The sequence below is a fragment of the Neomonachus schauinslandi genome, unplaced genomic scaffold (genome assembly GCF_002201575.2).
Source record: "Neomonachus schauinslandi unplaced genomic scaffold, ASM220157v2 HiC_scaffold_42, whole genome shotgun sequence".
Lineage (NCBI taxonomy): Eukaryota > Metazoa > Chordata > Mammalia > Carnivora > Phocidae > Neomonachus > Neomonachus schauinslandi.
In genome coordinates, this window is record NW_025408744.1 from 628 (window position 1) to 16,994 (window position 16,367).

Genomic DNA, 16,367 nt, shown 5'->3' on the forward strand with positions numbered 1-16,367 from the left:
AGCCCCCTGGGGTGTGGAGAGCCGAACAAGTGTTGTCCAGAGGAAAGGATGTGGAGGGTTCTGGGAAGGGGCCTAGTTGGGCTGGGTCCCTCTCTTGGATGGTTACTAAGGCGCAGATGACCTCCAGCAGCTGGGGCTTTCTGAGCACGCAGGGCTCACCTGCCACCGTGCCCACCCCCTGCCTTGTATGCACTCCATCCTGTACCTACAGGCACGTAGGTGTACTTAGGTGGTCACAGCTCCCAGTGGGCCTCCTGCTCCCAGGGAATGCCAGGCGGATCCCTGGGCGCTTTGTCACTGCTCCAGGGTGGCTGTGATGTGTGTGGCAGCCGGGCCAAAGGGCAGCCCATAGGGACTGGTGTCATGATCAGTAGATGGCCTCTGCACAAGAGGTGTAAGACCCGCACGCTCCTCCTTGCCCTGCCCTTGGCACATGCAGAATTTAAAGCTGTCCTTCCCCTGGCTGAGCCTCAGTTTGCCACCTGTAAAATGGGGAGAAGCCAATACTCACGCGTAGGACTGAGGAGGGGCTGGCCGGAGTGGGAGGAGAGGGCCAGAGAGGGCCCCTCTCTCCAGGGCTTGGCCTCGCCCACCTCGCGGGGGCCCCCCCTTTCCCTCACTGCAGCAGGCTGGCCGACTGGCAGGAGCTCCCTGTTGCTTGTACAGCTAATCGGCTGCTGTGGGGCCTCTGGCTTGAGGATGTGCAGGGCACAGCCTGGACCACAGGGCTCTGCAGAGCGGCCTCTTCCCCTCCCCCCCGCCCAATCTTTCCGCTTTTGCTTCTTGCCTCTGGTTCCAGTCATGTGTCCTTTTTCCCGTCTGTCTCTTCACCCTCTGTGCTCCCTGGCTGTCTCTCCTTCTCAGCCTGGCCTGAGATCTCTCTCTTTCACTTGCACTGTTGTGGGGATTCTCCTTCCCTTTTACTCTTTCATTCTGCCCGTCTGTCTTCCCCTGTCTGTGCATCTGTCTGTCTTCTCTCCTCTTCCCTTCTCCGGCTGCGTCTCTGCCTCTCTCTTTGTCTTGGGTCTGCTCTCCTTCTCTCCTCTTCCCTCCCGTCTCCAGGCTAGCTTGCCATTCCTTCACTCTCCCCTGTGGTCTGCCAGCCTGCAGCTTTTGAGAAGAAAATCCTAAACTGCCCCCACTTTCTCTATCTGCCCTGAAATTAGTTCAAATTGCTCCGGAAGCATGAGGGCTCCCAGAGTGGGTACTTCCCATGTCCTTGCCTATCGCAGGCCTGCCCTTGACCATAGAGTGCAGGGTGGGCCACAGATGAGCTCTCTGTGCCTCCTAATGCCTCTGTGCCCCCATCAACTGGGACTGGACTGTGGTGCTGGGGCCCTGGGACATCCTTAAAGTGACATCCAGCGGCCAGGCCTGGGCTGGGGTGCAGGAGGCCCTGAATGCCCCCTGGGGACCCCTGGACCTGTGGTCTCTAGGCTAACGCCACTGTGGGATGGGATGGGGATGGCAGGCAAGCAGGATCATGGTGCCCCGCCTCCAGGGAAGGCAGCGTCCACCTGCTGAGTCCAGCCCGCCCACCCCACCCCATCCAGAGCTCCTGGCTCTGCCCATGGGCACCCCCTGAGCTTTGCACATAGGGCGGGACACCTGGATTTCTCTGGCCCCCTGAGTGGGCCAACTTGGAGGAATTTCCCAAAGCCTATTAGAGCAGTAGCTGCCTCCTCGAGCTGGGCAGGGCTGAGGGCGGTTGGAGAGAGGGAGGGAGGGAGGAGAGGAGGGAGGGAAAAAAGTTGGCAGGTCGACAGCAGAGCTGTGTCTGCATCCATCGCTGAGAGGAGGCCCTTGCAGTGTGGGGCGGGCCAGGAGCAAGGAGAGGCCTTCCTCTCTTTGTGCTCCCCCTCTCCTCCCGCCCCCCCCCCACGGGCCCTATAAATAGGCCCAGCCTGGGCTGTGGCTCAGCTCTCAGAGGGAGTGGAGCACCAGGCAGCCGTCTCCAGCCAAGCCCCCTGCCAGCATGGCCAGCGAGTTCAAGAAGAAGCTCTTCTGGAGGGCGGTGGTGGCCGAGTTCCTGGCCATGACCCTCTTCATCTTCATCAGCATTGGTTCTGCCCTGGGCTTCAATTACCCGGTGAAGAACAACCAGACAGCAGGTGCGGCCCAGGACAACGTGAAGGTGTCACTGGCCTTCGGGCTGAGCATCGCCACCCTGGCCCAGAGCGTGGGCCACATTAGCGGCGCCCACCTCAACCCGGCTGTCACACTGGGGCTGTTGCTCAGCTGCCAGATCAGCATCCTCAGGGCTGTCATGTACATCCTTGCCCAGTGCGTGGGGGCCATCGTGGCCACCGCCATCCTCTCGGGCATCACCTCCGCCCTGCCAGACAACTCGCTCGGCCGAAACGAGGTAAGTGGGGTGGCCCTAGGCGCTGGGGCTCTGGAGCGGAGCAGAGACGGCGGGAGGTCTCATCCTCCACCCATTGAGCATATGGGAACACTGAGGAGCAGAGAGGACGCGAGGTGGCTGGAGGTCATGTGGACTTGGGGCTGGAACTCAGCTACACCTGCGGCCCGGAGCCCAGTTTCTGCCAGGCACTGTGGGAAGCTGAGACCCAGGGCAGAATAGTCTGGCCAACGTCCCCTGCGGGCGTCTGTTGCAGGGATGAAGCTCTGGAGGCAGCTTAGGTTGGGGCCAGCAGTTCCTCACCCCATGGCTGTAGTTTCCTGCCCTCCCCGCCAGCCCGGCTGGGGCAGCCAGCTCCCTCTTCCTACAGTCTGGACCCTGGGGAGACGCTGCCCGCTGTGCCCAGATGCCCCGCACGGCTGCGCCAGGGGGGCGAGTGTGCGAGCAGGACCCGGGTGGGCAGCCCCACGGGCCTCCAGCCTGCCCCGCATTCACACAGGTGCCCCAACAAACCGCCTTCAAGGAGAAAGCCCCTCCCGCTCCTCGGCCCCCAGGAATTAGACCAAGCTAGGGGTGGGGGGGTGGGGGAGGGGTGAAAACATTCTGGGCTGTTGGCAGGTGGTTTTCCTGGATGGCAGTGTAGGGGGGCGGCCGGGGGGCGCATCTTGCCTCCTGTCTGCGCTCCTCTCTCTGTCGCCGGGCACCGTGAGGTGTGGCACGTGTGTTTCCGCGTGTGAGCGGTGTGTGCAGGTGGCTGCGTAAGCTGTGCGTGCCCGTGTGCGCCAGGGGCTGGGAGTGTGTCTGCGAGTGTTAGTGCTGCGGCGGGAGTGGCTGGGGGTGAGCGTGTACCTGTGCGTCCCCACTGCTCCTGGCTCCGGCGGGCTCCGGGCGGGGGCACGAATGGGAAGCCGATGCTGGTGGGTGGGCGGCGGACCGCTGTAAAGAGCTCCTCCCGGGTGGCTGGTGGCGGCACTTGCTTGCTGTCTCCGACCCGGGCTTTTCCAGACCCCCAGCCAAGTGCAGACTCAGACCCGGCTTGGGCTGCCGCAGGGGGACATTTGGCCAGAGAGAGGCTGAGGAAGGCTTGGAGGGTGCCTTCCCAGGGAAGCGGGAGGAGAAGGAGCACAGAGGAGGAGTCAGATCTCCAGAGAGGCGGCTGGCCTGGCCAGGGCGCGGCAGATGGGCGTAGGGACAGCGAGCGGGCCGGCCAAGGGCTCCTCAGAGACGGCGGCCCGTGATTATAGCAATTGTTCTCTGGCTTCCCAGCCAAAGTTCAGAGCCTGGCGCTGCAGCTGCGGGGAGGCTTGGGAAGGTCACGGGCAGAGGGCAACTGGCCCAGCCTTGCCACGGGGGGGATTAGCACTTCTGGTGTCACAGTGACACCTTACCCAGCCCCCTTGCAGAGCCAACCGCTGCTCAGCCCAAGATTGAAGATTAGCCTGCAGGCTGGAGTTTAGACTTTAGTCAGGAAAGACGTGGCCGAGGTGGGTGGAAGGGACGGGAGCTCTGGCAGGCCAGGTTCCTCCAAGCCTCAGTCTCTGCAGAGGGCCAGAGCCCGGTGACCCGAGGGAGTGGCGCCTGGGTATGGTCAGGTTCACAGCGGCGCTCGCTGGGCATGATGGCACGGGAGGAGAGGTCCTTGAAGGGGTGGGGTTGAATCTCCGCAGGCCTTCTGCGCCGTCTTGACCCCTCCTTCTCAAGGGACAGGCAGGATAGGCATCTGTTGGCCGACTTTGTGTTCTGACTCGGCATCGCAGGTAGAGGCAGGGAGGGTGGCCACCGACTCTGGCATCTTGATCTGGCCACACCCTGCTCCAATGTCCCTTCCCTTCCCTGGCCTCCATTTCTCAGAGTTACCCTGATGCCGGGGCTGGGCACGTTGCAGGTGGGAGAGAAAAATGGACAGGCTCAAGCCGGGGCCAGCCCCGGTCTGGGAGACAAGCACTCCAGGTTCAAGTCCTGTCTGCTGTTAACCTGTTGAGTTTCCTTGGGGCTGAGGACCCTGAGACTCCAAGAGGGAACCTAGGTCTCTAGGTATTTCTTGGCCCCGCCGATACTACCAGCAAGCTCACTTCGGGGACTTGAGTTTAATTATCACCCTTCCCAGGAGGGTCTGGCTAAGAGAAGCCCAAGAAGGGCCACGCTGAACGAAGGGAACGGAGTGTTGTGGTGGGGTGCGGGCACTGTCCTGTCTACACCATGGAAGTTGAGGGTTTAGAAGCGCAAGCCCTGGGCCTAGAAACAGAAAGCATCTCTCCCAAGGGCTCCTGTCAGACACTGGACCTGGGATCTGAAGGGATCTGAAGGGATCTGGCAGGTGGCCCCAATGCCTCAAGAAGGGCAGAGACCAGTCTATGCAGCAAGGGACACACTCTTTCCTCTTGGGCCCGGAACCCCACCCTGGTCCAAACCTAGGAGGAGCCCTTTGTTGACATGGAGATTCCTAAGGAAAATAGGGAAAGAAGAGACAGGAAGTGGTTGGGGTGAGTCAGGGGGTGTCCCCGGGGGCATGGTGGGGACAACTTTCTTCTCACTGAGTCAGGGCTTGGCATACGCCCTGGAGAGACCATGGGCCTCTGTCCTGCCTGTAGGATCCTGGCTGGTTCTAAGAGCCAAACCCCAATTTCGGCCCAAAGTGAGAGTGTCAGAGGCAGGGGTTGGTGCTTCAGGCCAGCACCCTTGCCTGGGTGGCCCCAGTTTCCATCTGTGAAGTAGGAACATAGCAGGGCGTGGCTGGGCCCTGGGAAATGAAAGATGCTCACGAACCTGGGAGTCCTGACCGTTAGCCAGCTCTTTTTATCCTTCCCGTCTCTGGCTCGCTCACTGATGCTCCCTGCAAACCGGACTGGGACCGCTGGGGGCCCAACTGGCTGAGTCAGCCAGCTCCCCACCCCTGGGCGACCAAGGCCCCTGGCGGGCAAGATAAGCCCCTCGCACAGCTGCCTGCGATATGGGGCAGGGGGCAGGTGTGATAAGAGGTGTCAGGGCGGCAAGGGAACTTCTGCCTTTGAGCCGTGGGGAGGGCCAGGAAGGCTTCACGGAGGAAGTGCCATGGGAGGCTGAATGTGGAGATTGGGAAAGGGGCTTCCGGGCAGAGAAAGGGCATGAGCGCAGGCAAGGTGGCTGTCGGAGCCCAGGGTCAGGGAGTCACAGGGTGGCGCTGGTGGGCGTGGGGGTCATGGTGGGGGGCTGGGGCTCTGGAGAGTGGATGGTCAGGATTCAGGCCAGTGTCTGCCTGTGTCCGAGAGTGGACTGGATGCCCGATTGTCCCCGAGTCTGGGATTTCAGCCCCCAGGGCAGGGGGTGGGGGCTTCAGGCAGAGGGCAAACCTTCCCTCTTCGGGGTCTTCTCTCAGCCCTGCTGATTCTGGGTCTGACTGCCTGGGGACTGCTTCTATCTGCTACACCCAGGGCCTCACCTCAGCCCTAAACTCTCCCCTTCCCCAGTTTCCTGGGCTCGGTTTCCCCAACCACCGAGTGAGAGGGTTGTCCCTTCCCTGTTGGCCCCCCTCCCCCACACTGGCCACGAGTCCTTCCAGAGTTGAGGGCCCCTCCGCCTCCACCAGAGTTGGGGGTGGCTTGGGGAAAGGGAAGCCAGTTTTTAGACGGACGTGCCCAGAGAGGGGGCTGGGGGCTGGGTGGTGGTGCCCTAGCTGCAACGTATAATTACAGTTTCCAGCCAGAACCAGATGAGGGGGAGGGCGTAGAGAGGCAGGAGCTTTGTGGTGGACACTTCCCTCACCACTGAAAATTCTGAGGCAGCTTCCTTTGTGAGGGCCCTTGGAGCAGCCCTGCTGGCCCCATGCTGCCCACCCCAAAGCCTGGCCTTACCCAGGACTCACTCTGGGAACACCTTGTCTGAAAGGGCAAAGCCATGAGAGGGGACGTGGCCTGCTGGAGCTCCCCAGTCTGCAGGGTCTCACCTTCCCCCTGGTGCCCCCAGGACACAGCCTCCCTCTCATGCCTTGAGCCCTTAGTTCATTGCAGACCAATTCCATGGAGTGCCCCCCAACCTGAGCTCAGCCCTAGAGTGCTCCCCACTTTCTCTAGGGTCCCACCCAATGGGGGTTCCTTCAGCACCAGCCACCAGGGCTTTCCCCAGGCTGGTCAAACATGCCCCACACCCACCCCTTAGGGATTGGCTTGGGAAAGCTTTCCCCAAGAGCCCCCTGTTCTTGCTGGCAGAGCCTCCCTGGGTGGGGCATGGTCCCTGCCCTCTGGAAGTGCCAGTAGGTCTGGTGCCTCCTGAATAGCTGGGGCTGAGTCAACACGCCTGCAGGTGTGGACAGGAGAATGTTGTCATGGTCAATGTCCCCTCAGCCAGGGCTCCTCCCCGGGGACTGGGGGACTCCTTGCCCCACAGTGGTGCTTAGGGGGTTAAGTGAGGGGCCGTCTTCACGTTACCAAGGAGCTGCAGTCCAGTTGAGTTAAGAACCCCAACTCAAAAGATGGTAGAAAAGACTGGAAAATGCCCCATTCCCAGTAGCAGCTCCTCTCAGTGCCTGAAATCCCACCACTAAGACAAGAGAGAGGCAGATGTAATTGGGAAGGGGCTGCCCCCGAGTCCGTAAGCTCCCTGTGGTTAGGGCGTGCAGGTAGAATCGGCTTGCTTCCGGCTGCTCTGGGAGGGAGGTCCTGTAACAGGCTTTATGCCATATTGAGACCCCAGTTCAGATGGCTCTTTGGGAATCCTGCACTGACAATCCTGGCCCAGAGGGTGACTGTGGGCCCTGGGGGCGGGGGTCCCATGTCAGGGGGGGAGGAATCCTGGGGCTAACATCCGGGCCAGCGCCTCCATTTTACTGATCAGGAAACTGAGGCCGCAGAGGCATTGAGATTGTTTGGTTGCGTAGCAGATCAGGGCAGGGCAGGACCGTGCCCCCAGCCTGCCTCTGGCCTTTGGTTCTTTCAGCTGTTCTAAAGCGCACATGCTCACACTTCACTCACACACACACACACACACACACACACACACGGCACAAGGGGGCACACGCAGGTGGGCGTAGAGCACAATCGCAAGCCTGGGTGGTTCCACTCAGGCCCTGGGATCGCGGGGGGAGGGGTAAGTGCTCCTCAACAGAGCCTCTTCCTTTCCCTGGCAGGAGGGTGGGGACGCCCTGGAGTAAGGAAAAGAAGGAGGGAGGGAAGGAGGAAGCCTTTGCTTTGTGTATTGTTTCTTGTCAGGAAGATGAAGTGGCTTCTGGGAGCAAATAAGGACCCTCTGAGATCCGCTGCTCGCTCTCTGTCCCTCAAGGGGGGCCTCCTTCCCTTCTCCGCCCCTCTTCCCAGCCAGTGGTGGCACCTGTGATGTCAAGGGACAGGGCGACACATTCAGAAATGCCACCAGATGCACAGCACAGTCACGCAGGGTCACGTGCCACAGACAGACCCCCCCAGACACACAGAGCTCCCCGTGCTAAGAGACGGCTCGTGTGTGATTGGGATTCTCAGACAGCTGGGACGCCCGGGCCAATACACGACTAAGTTGGTCCGCGTGTCCACATGGGGGCTTTTGAAAGAGAGTGGATATTCTCAAATTTGGGGTGCAAGGCTTTATGTATTTTCCTTAAATCAAGCTTGTTAATTATGTGGCTCAAATCCTTCCCGTTGGTGCTATTTACAGTGTCTGACTGCTTTAGTCTATCCATTTCTAAGAGAGGGCTGGTCAACTCTTACGCTCTGGTGGCTGATTGATCAGATTCATCTCACAGTTCTGTCAGTTGTCATTTTTTTTAGGCTATCTTGTCTGGTGCATACAGATTTAGAATTTATGTAGCTCTTTGATAGACTTGTCATTCAATTATGATGTAATAAGCCCTCTTAATGTCTAATGAAAAAGAAAAGGAGAGAGTCACACCCAGACACATATGGTCACCCCCAGATCCTGCAGACACCAACCTACAAAGATACACAGAGGTCCACAAAGCGTTGGTTACCCAGAGGGCCATGGACACAGGAATACCCTTCAAGGGGTGACACGAGGGACCCACTGAGGCCCCCCTCGTTGTGAGTGCTGAGTCCTAGAGGCATCGGGCGAGCAGGGCAGGCCTTGATGTCTCCCCTCCCCTGTTCTTTGAGCCTGGATGCTCAGAGTGCAGCCAGGCCGGTTCTGGAACCTGCTGTTCCCCAAGGGTGGGACACCAGGGTGCCCAGGTTGAGTTGGGGCCCTGAGCCTAGGAAGCGACCTTGGTCATTCTGTCCATGGGCAGCAGGGATGGGTTGAGGACCACTGTCTAGAGAGGTCAGCCCTGTACACCTTCCCTCCCCCGCTGTCCCGGTGCCTGGGTCACGCTGGCTGCTATAGACCCATCTTCCAGCCGTTCTTCAGTCCAAGCTGGGAACAGCCGGGTCCCTTGACTGGTCCTGTAGATAGTCAGTATCCTTGGCTGGGACAAGATGGCTTAGCTATCTCCTCCCTGGGACTCAGCCTCCTCATTCATTACCTTACGGAGGCTTGCACGGCCTGCCCTGTAAGACCCACAAAAACTAATGGTCTCCCAGCCAGAAAGCCAGTAAACCAGCCCTGAGTCCAGAGAGCATCCCTGGAGCCAGGCTGCCTCCAGAGAGGGTGGAAGTTCTAGAAAATTAGCGTTATCTGCAACTTCTGTCACTACAGCAAGTGTCCTCTCTGGGGTCCGGGCAGCGAGATGGGAAGGTCTCCCCACTCTGTCCTCACCAAGCCCCCAGGCCAGGGGTCTGAGGTGCTCACAGAGGAGGCAGGAGGCTTACTTCCCTGCAAGAGTTGCAGGCGGTTCAGTGAGAGCATGACGGCGCAGCCGCAGAAGTTAATTCCAGCCAGGCAACGGGGAAAGCTTCTTGGAGTCGGTGGGGTCTGAACTGGGCCTTGAGAATGGCCTTACATGGGTTTGATGTGAGAATGGAGACTCTGCTTCTTTCTGATGCTTCGGATTCAATGTCGGGCTTATTCTGTTGTTCATACTTATATTCATAAAACTGATTGTTGGGGTTTTTTTTTGGAAGGAGGCTTTGTCAGTGACATATAAGCCCTAAGCTGGGCAAAACTCCCTGGGGATGTGCAAACATTTTTTTTTTTTCCAATACCAAGTGACCACAACTGAGATTAGCCCTATTTAAGCAATTGTTTCAAATTTAATGGGTTGTGAACAGTAACATATTTTGAATTTTTACCTGCTTTCTTCTGGACATTGACTTTCAGCAGACCTTTATCCCTTTCAGTTCTGAATTATCAAGTTTTGTCAGATGTAAGTCACACAAGTGTGTAGGTGGTCAAAGAAGAAGCGGTCAGTAGACATTGAAGCAATCAGGGGAGGCTTCCTAGTGGTGGTGGTGATGGCTATTGGGAGAGGAAGTTCGTCAACCCATGTGGTTCTGAGCTAAAGGCTCTGGGTGGTCAGGAAGGGGGTATAACACAGAGTTCCCAGGGCAGGTGGTCACCCCCTCTGCTTCCCGTGGACTCAAAGGGCTGGGCATGGCACAGGGCCCCTGGCTCTGCTCACTTTGCATGAAACCCTGTGCTTTTGGGCAGAGCAGGGGCTGGGGTACTCAGACCTGGTTAAGAACTGGGGGAGGAGATGAGCTTGCCGAGGCCACAACTGTGAGAGGATGGGGACGTGGGAGGCTAGGAGGCAGGAACCACTTAGATCGATGGCTCCATTAATCAGCATGCCAGGCCTGGTTTCAGGACTCCCGCCAGCTAGCAATTAGGCTGAGCCTGGAGAGCAGAGAGCAGGAAGAGGAGGCTTGAGCTTCCTGAAGCCTGTCAAGAGGGCAGGTGTGAGTGTGGACGGGCATCTGTACAGTTGGCCCAGTCTCATAGGCCTCTCCTCCGTGGAGCTCGTCCTGGCTCCAGGCAGGCCTCACTTGGGTCTCCACAATCCTATGCAGGGTCCCTCCCCTTCCACCTGTCCCCCAGTCCTGGGGATAAGGTGAGAAAGAACCAGAACAAAGCCACAACTGTCCAGGTCCCTCCTGCCTCTGCAGCCCTTCCCAAATGCCCTAAGACCTCCCTACCCCATTGCCTTGGAAACTCCAGCCACTCTGGAAAGTGGACAGGGAAAGCTATTTTACAGATGGGGAAAATGAGGATCAGACTGGGGAAAGGCCATGGCCATGGCACCAGCAAGAAGGAGAGTCAGGACCTGAACGCAGGCCTTCTGCCTCCACCACCCAACCTTGGGATGGGAAGAAAACCGGGCATTGCCCAGAGGGCTGGCTGGGCTGAGGGGTTACAGCGCTGGGGTCTGCCAGGAAAAGCCTAGAGCTGGGGCTGCAGCCCAGAGGAGGGGATGTGAGTCACTTTCCCTGTGACCCAGGACTGCTGACAAAGGCGGGAAGAGAATTGTTCTTGTAAGATGGCCTCAGGGTGGGGCTGAGAAAACTCTGGGGGGGTGGAAGAGGGCCCCCCACCTAGGGTTTTATAAAATGCCCTCCGGCTTTGGAGGACCAACCCCTCTCCCTTCGTTCCCAGGATGAGACTTCAAGTTCAGGCTTATTTGGACACACCAACTCTGCCTGGGGGAAGGCAGACCATGTGGCCACATCTGGGCATCTCTGCCAGTGGGCCTTTGCCCATATGGCCCAGCTCCCCTGTGTGGGTGCACCTGGCCCCTGGGACCCCCACAAAGGGGAGGTTTGGGGACTCCCTGGGGAGGGGTCTCCCTGGTGCAGCTGCAGGGGGAGGGCTCTGGTGACCTCATGGCAGCTCCCATCCCCTTCTTTTTCCATGAGTCATGTTTCTAAAAGTGGTCCAAGAGCAAGTGACAGCTAGACGGTAGTGGCGGGGCCTATGTGGCCAGGGAGAAGGAGGGGAGCTTGTCCAGGAGCGAGACGGAGAGGGAGGGGAAGACAGGGAGGGTGAGAAGAAATGGGAGAGACAGACAGAGGTGGGGTAGGAGACAGCGGGCGGGGGGCAACAAGGGAGACGGGCACAAGGAGAGAGACTAAGGGAGCTGGGCCAGCTAACTGAGGAAGACCCTCCCCAGCTCTGGGAGCTTTAGATGCAGCAGGGGATGGGATGGAATGTTCTGGACTTGTGGGGTGTGAAGCAATAGTGTCCAGGTGGGCCCTCCCACATGTGGGACTTGCCCCTCGCCTCGGGTACCCTGGTACCCCAGGATGCTCTGGCTGGCTGGAGCGGGATGCAGGCTTCCCTGGCCTCTAGGTAGAGTGCTGCAGGGTGGAGGCAGGTACCAGGGGCTGAGCTGGCACCTCCTCAGAGGTGTGGAAGGGACAAAGCCTGGTGTCCACTCCCAGCGGTGTGTGCTTGGGTGGGGCCTGGCCCCCTCTGGGCCCAGCTGGGGGCTAATGTGATGGGCTCTGAGGGCACTGAGTTGCCAAAGTCTGGGGGGCCTGGGACACCATCTCCACCTCGCCTGCTCACCGAACCTTGCTGTCCCTTTTCCCTACAGCTGGCCCCTGGTGTGAACTCTGGTCAGGGCTTGGGCATCGAAATCATCGGCACCCTGCAGCTGGTGCTGTGTGTGCTGGCCACCACCGACAGGAGGCGCCGGGACCTCGGGGGCTCGGGGCCTCTCGCCATCGGCCTCTCTGTGGCCCTGGGACACCTGCTGGCGGTGAGTGTGGGGCTCTCCCAGGTGGGAGTGGGGGCGGGTGGGGTACCCTGTCATGGGCAGGGGGCTGGGGCCAGAGCCCTGCTCTGAGAGGGCAGCACAGGGACCTCCTGACCATCTTTCTGGGTCGGTGTGCCCCTCTCTTTCTGCGTCTGATTGTCACCTCCCTGTTTTCTCTCTGTGTGTCACTGTGTCTCCTCTCCCTCTGTCTGTCTCTCTGGCTCTCCCCCTTCTGCCTCCTGCCCTTCCCCTTGCAGATCGACTACACAGGTTGCGGTATTAACCCCGCCCGGTCCTTCGGCTCCTCCGTGATCACGCATAACTTCAAGGACCACTGGGTAAGGGGTCGCAGGGATATCCCCTGGAGGGGGCGGGGGTGTTCTGGTGCCGAGTGGTGGTTCCAACTCCACCTCTGCAGCATCCTCTCTCATCACGGAGGCTCTGGGAGACAGACACGGGGGAGGAAATTGGGAAACCAAAGCCTGACATGGGGGTGGTGGGGTGCAGGATTCCAGCAGCGTGGTGGAGAGCCAGGCCCGATCGTGGCTCAACCCCTTTCCCATTCAGTGTGACATGGGCAGGCTGCTGACCCTCCCGGTGCCTGCCTCCCCTGAGCGGTGAAGTGGGGGTGTTGTGGCACTTACTTACCTCCCAGGGTGGCCTCTAGGACAGATGGCCTCACCACCTGGAGATTGAGCACTCAATCTCAGAGTCAGCACTCGACGGATGTAGGTGTTCTTCCCGTCCACGTGTCTGTTTTGGGCCACCGTTTATCAAGCTAGACATTCCTGTGGCCCTTCAGAAGCTGGGGAGGGTGGGCAGGGCTGGTCTAGTCACGCCAGGCACTCCGAGCGGGGGCACACGGAGGCAGGGAGAGGCTCACTACCAGCATCCTGGCTTGGGCCAGCTCCGGGGGCTCTGCAGTCAGGACACTGGGGTTCAACCCTGCCTGCCTCTGAATCCAGGCGCAGGTGGGGAGAGAGCCCAGGCCAGGGGGGGGGGGGGGGGGGGGGGCCGTCTTCAGGGCAGGCGTCCCACCCTCTGAGCATACCTGCTCTGTCCCTAGGTTTTCTGGGTGGGGCCGTTCATCGGGGGAGCCCTGGCTGTGCTCATCTACGACTTCATCCTGGCCCCGCGCAGCAGCGACCTCACGGACCGCGTGAAAGTGTGGACCAGCGGCCAGGTGGAGGAGTACGACCTGGACGGCGACGACATCAACTCGAGGGTGGAGATGAAGCCCAAATAGAGAGGCCCCGGCCCGGGCACCCCCGTGGGGGCAGGGCAGGGGCGGGTGGAGGGAGGGGAGGGTGAAATCATGTTGTAGACACTCTGACAAGCTGGCCACCGTCACTTCCCAAAGATCCTCCAGAACTGTGTGGTCAAGCCTGGTTCGGGGCTGTTTCTATCACTTTCTTTCTCTGTCTCTGTTTCCTGGCCCCAGGCCTTCCTGGGGACCACGACTGACCAATCACTCACTCCCTTGAAGCCACGGAGGAAGTGAAAGAGAGGGACCCACCCTGCTAAGCTGTCCCCTCAGAGTGTGACTGAAGGTGTGCCAGGAAGTCCCTCATCCCAGAGCTGCTGCACAGCTCATCTGCCGCAGGGGTCTGGGGCGCCACTGTTACTGCTTTGTGCCTTTGGGCGTGGCCCTCCTTCTTCTGGAACATGCCCTCTGCCCCCAAGGGTGCTCTGAGGGGAAGAGATGGCAGGAGGTGCGTGGTCAGAGGCAAGCGGTAGGCCGGCTTCGTTCCCGCAGTTTGGCTCGCCTCCAGCCCCCCTCCGCCCCCAGACTTGCTGCATGACCTTGTGATCGTCCATATCTGTAGGGCGGCAGGGACAGGGAGAGCTCCACAGGCCCGGGGCCTCTCTATTCTGTAAGTGTAGATACTTCGTGCGTTCTAGAAGATGTAGCATGGACCAGCACTTCCTCCACTTGCCCTGGTTCTTTCCCGAGGGGAGAGCTGTAGTATGTATCTGTGTGAACACATGGACATATGCATACATGGTTTAAAGCAGAGACCAACAGACAGCCCAGGCCCCGAGAAGTCCCTGTTCCCGGGGAGCAGGGCCAACCCCTATGCAGCAGGGACAGGGTCTGCTGTCGCAGGATGGTGCCACATGGAGCACGAAGGAGCAATACCCATGCTCCTTCACTGGGTTTTAGTTGGCCTTTCCCATCTCTCATTGCATCATCTTAATCGTCATGTGATTCTCCACTTCCTTCTGCCAGTGTAGACACAGGCCACACTTATGCAGGTGTGTGTTTATTAAAGGGCAGTTGGTTATCAGAAGCCCCACGCCAGAGGACAGATGACCATGATGCGGATCAGCCCACGGAGGCACATGGCCCTTGCTGGACCCTGAGGGGTTTTCTAAGCCCCCAGCTGATGCTGAGGGAGGAGGAGGAGCTGATTCCCTCCCCTATTGCTGAACTCCTGGTTGAAGGCACTTGGGGCAGCTGGGTGACCTGCACAGCCTCCCTGTGTGACCCCAGGCCACAGCCTTCCCTTCTCATTTACCTGGAGGGGACAGTCAGCCTTGGCCCGATGATGTAGCTACCAGTGCAGCCCAAGGACACTTCAGAGGAGAGAGTCTGCTTTGGAGGCAGCTGTCTCCACAGTCTATTCAATCCCATCAGGGCCAGAGCAGGTCCCCCAGCATGCCTGTAGGCATGATGGTGACAAAACCCAAGTGACTCCCATCTGCAGATTATATGGAAGCAGCAGCACAACCAGGTAACCCTAAATGGTCACCGACTCATCAGAACATCTACACACTCTCTTCTCCATTCCCTAGCAGGGACTTCTAGCTCATTTAACAGATAAGGAAACTGAGGTCCAAGGACTCACAGCTAGGTAATGACTTGGCCAGGCCTAGCAACCAAGGCCATGTCTCTGGCTACTCCCTGGACTATAAGACTGACCCCTCTTATTCTCAGCTGCTCGGTTTCTGCCTGGGCGGCAGTCAGAAGCCAGGAGGGGTGAGGGTCGTGCTGGAGAGGAGAGGGGGGCAGACCCACTTCCTGCCTGGTTCTGACTGCTACATGCCAGACCCTGAATCTGTTTGCTCTGCATAGATGTCTCTTTGGAATCGGAAGTTCATTATATGTTAAGAAAATAAAGGAAAATGACTTATAAGGTCATCTAAGCTTCCTGTAGTTTTTCCTCTTTGGCTACTGTGTTCCTATGAAGGATCTTGGGGTCGAAGAGGAGATTGGTGCCCACACTGCAGACCCAGTCTGACGGGGAGCCATTGCCTGCCCTCCTGCCCTGACGATCCCTGGTCTCAGTGGGTGGACACAGCCTCACCCCAGAACTCCACCTGAGTAACACAGGGTCCTGCCCCCAATAGGGGCCATTTTTGGTGATGGAGTGTGAAAGACATAGGGGAAAGCAGGACTGAAGTGTGACAGCCCCATCAACCCCTCCGCCCTCCTCAGAGCATGGCTCAGGGAGCACCAGGGGCTGCTCGGGTGTCCGTCCCTCTGTCCCTCCGCTCCCATTTCCGGCCCCACCCACATCTGTGTTAGGTAGTGGGACCCAAGGTTTTGCCAGGAGCTCACGCATCAGAACTGAGTGCAGTTGCGCTGGGCACGGGTGATGCTTAGCTGGCTGGGAAGGGTGACTAGCTAAGGGGGGAAGAGCAACTTAGCCCCTTGAGGCCTTGTGGGCCACTCCTCTCCTGGAGGTAGGTACCACACCTGGTGAGGATGTGTATTTTCCTGTGGAGGCGTCTGTGGCTTTAGTCAGATTCCTAGCATGTCTGCCCAGGGCCAAAGAGAAGAGAGGTCAGAGTGGGCTGGCCTCTGCCCTGAGGGTGACAGAGAGCCATGAAAAGACCACTCTGTCTGCACCCATCTGACAGATGCTTTTCCATCTGTCCTCATGTAGTCTGGAGGCTGGTGTGGGCTGAACAGGGCTCTGTCCAGCCCTCCTGAACTCACAAAGCCCCTTCCCACTCAGGGCCTCTCTCAGAGTTGGGGGCACAGCAGGTGTGGTTGTCCTTATTTGACAGAAAGGGTGATGGACACGCAAACTTATGGGACAAGTCTGTGTCAGGCTGAGAGTTGGACACAGGCCCCAGACAGCCTCCTCCCTGCCCACCACACACACACTTAGGGCTGGTTTCTCAAAGTGGAGACAATGATATTAGGAAACTGAGTGTCCAGTGAGCAGGCTTGTACCTTCCACAGAGGCCTAGAATCTGGGAGGCTCTGAGAACCGCCAACCTTCTAGAAATCTCATCAGGCCACAGGTGCAGCTATCATCCCAGGTGTGGGCTGATCAAGGAGGGGTGTCTGGGAAGGTCCTGGTGTCCCATCATTGCTCCTGGGAGACACATGGGTCCTGCCTCCCTCTGGTGGAGGCCTGGCTGATGGTAATGCAAGGGCACCTAGGGCAGGGCCAGGGGCTAGGTCACCCCAATGAAGGCTGAGTCAGTGCTGTTGGAACAGGC

At 59.1% G+C, this 16,367-nt stretch overlaps 1 protein-coding gene across 1 annotated transcript; it reads left to right on the top strand.

Moving 5' to 3' along the window:
- The first annotated feature begins 1,932 nt into the window (after positions 1–1,932).
- LOC110579956 (aquaporin-1) lies at positions 1,933–15,054 on the top strand. Its single transcript, XM_021689584.1, has 4 exons — positions 1,933–2,365; positions 11,751–11,915; positions 12,170–12,250; positions 12,979–15,054. The coding sequence occupies exons 1-4, from the start codon at positions 1,976–1,978 to the stop codon at positions 13,156–13,158; spliced, it is 816 nt and encodes a 271-aa protein (XP_021545259.1). The 5' UTR covers positions 1,933–1,975; the 3' UTR covers positions 13,159–15,054.
- The last annotated feature ends 1,313 nt before the right edge of the window (positions 15,055–16,367 follow it).

What these genes read in the sequence shown, in the direction of transcription:
- LOC110579956 (XM_021689584.1), top strand. Translation starts at nt 1,976, where the DNA reads ATGGCCAGCGAGTTCAAGAAGAAGCTCTTCTGGAGGGCGGTGGTGGCC. An exon ending in CCCTGGGACACCTGCTGGCG is followed by an intron (nt 11,916 to 12,169) that starts GTGAGTGTGGGG and finishes TTCCCCTTGCAG; the next exon opens with ATCGACTACACAGGTTGCGG. An exon ending in ATAACTTCAAGGACCACTGG is followed by an intron (nt 12,251 to 12,978) that starts GTAAGGGGTCGC and finishes CTCTGTCCCTAG; the next exon opens with GTTTTCTGGGTGGGGCCGTT.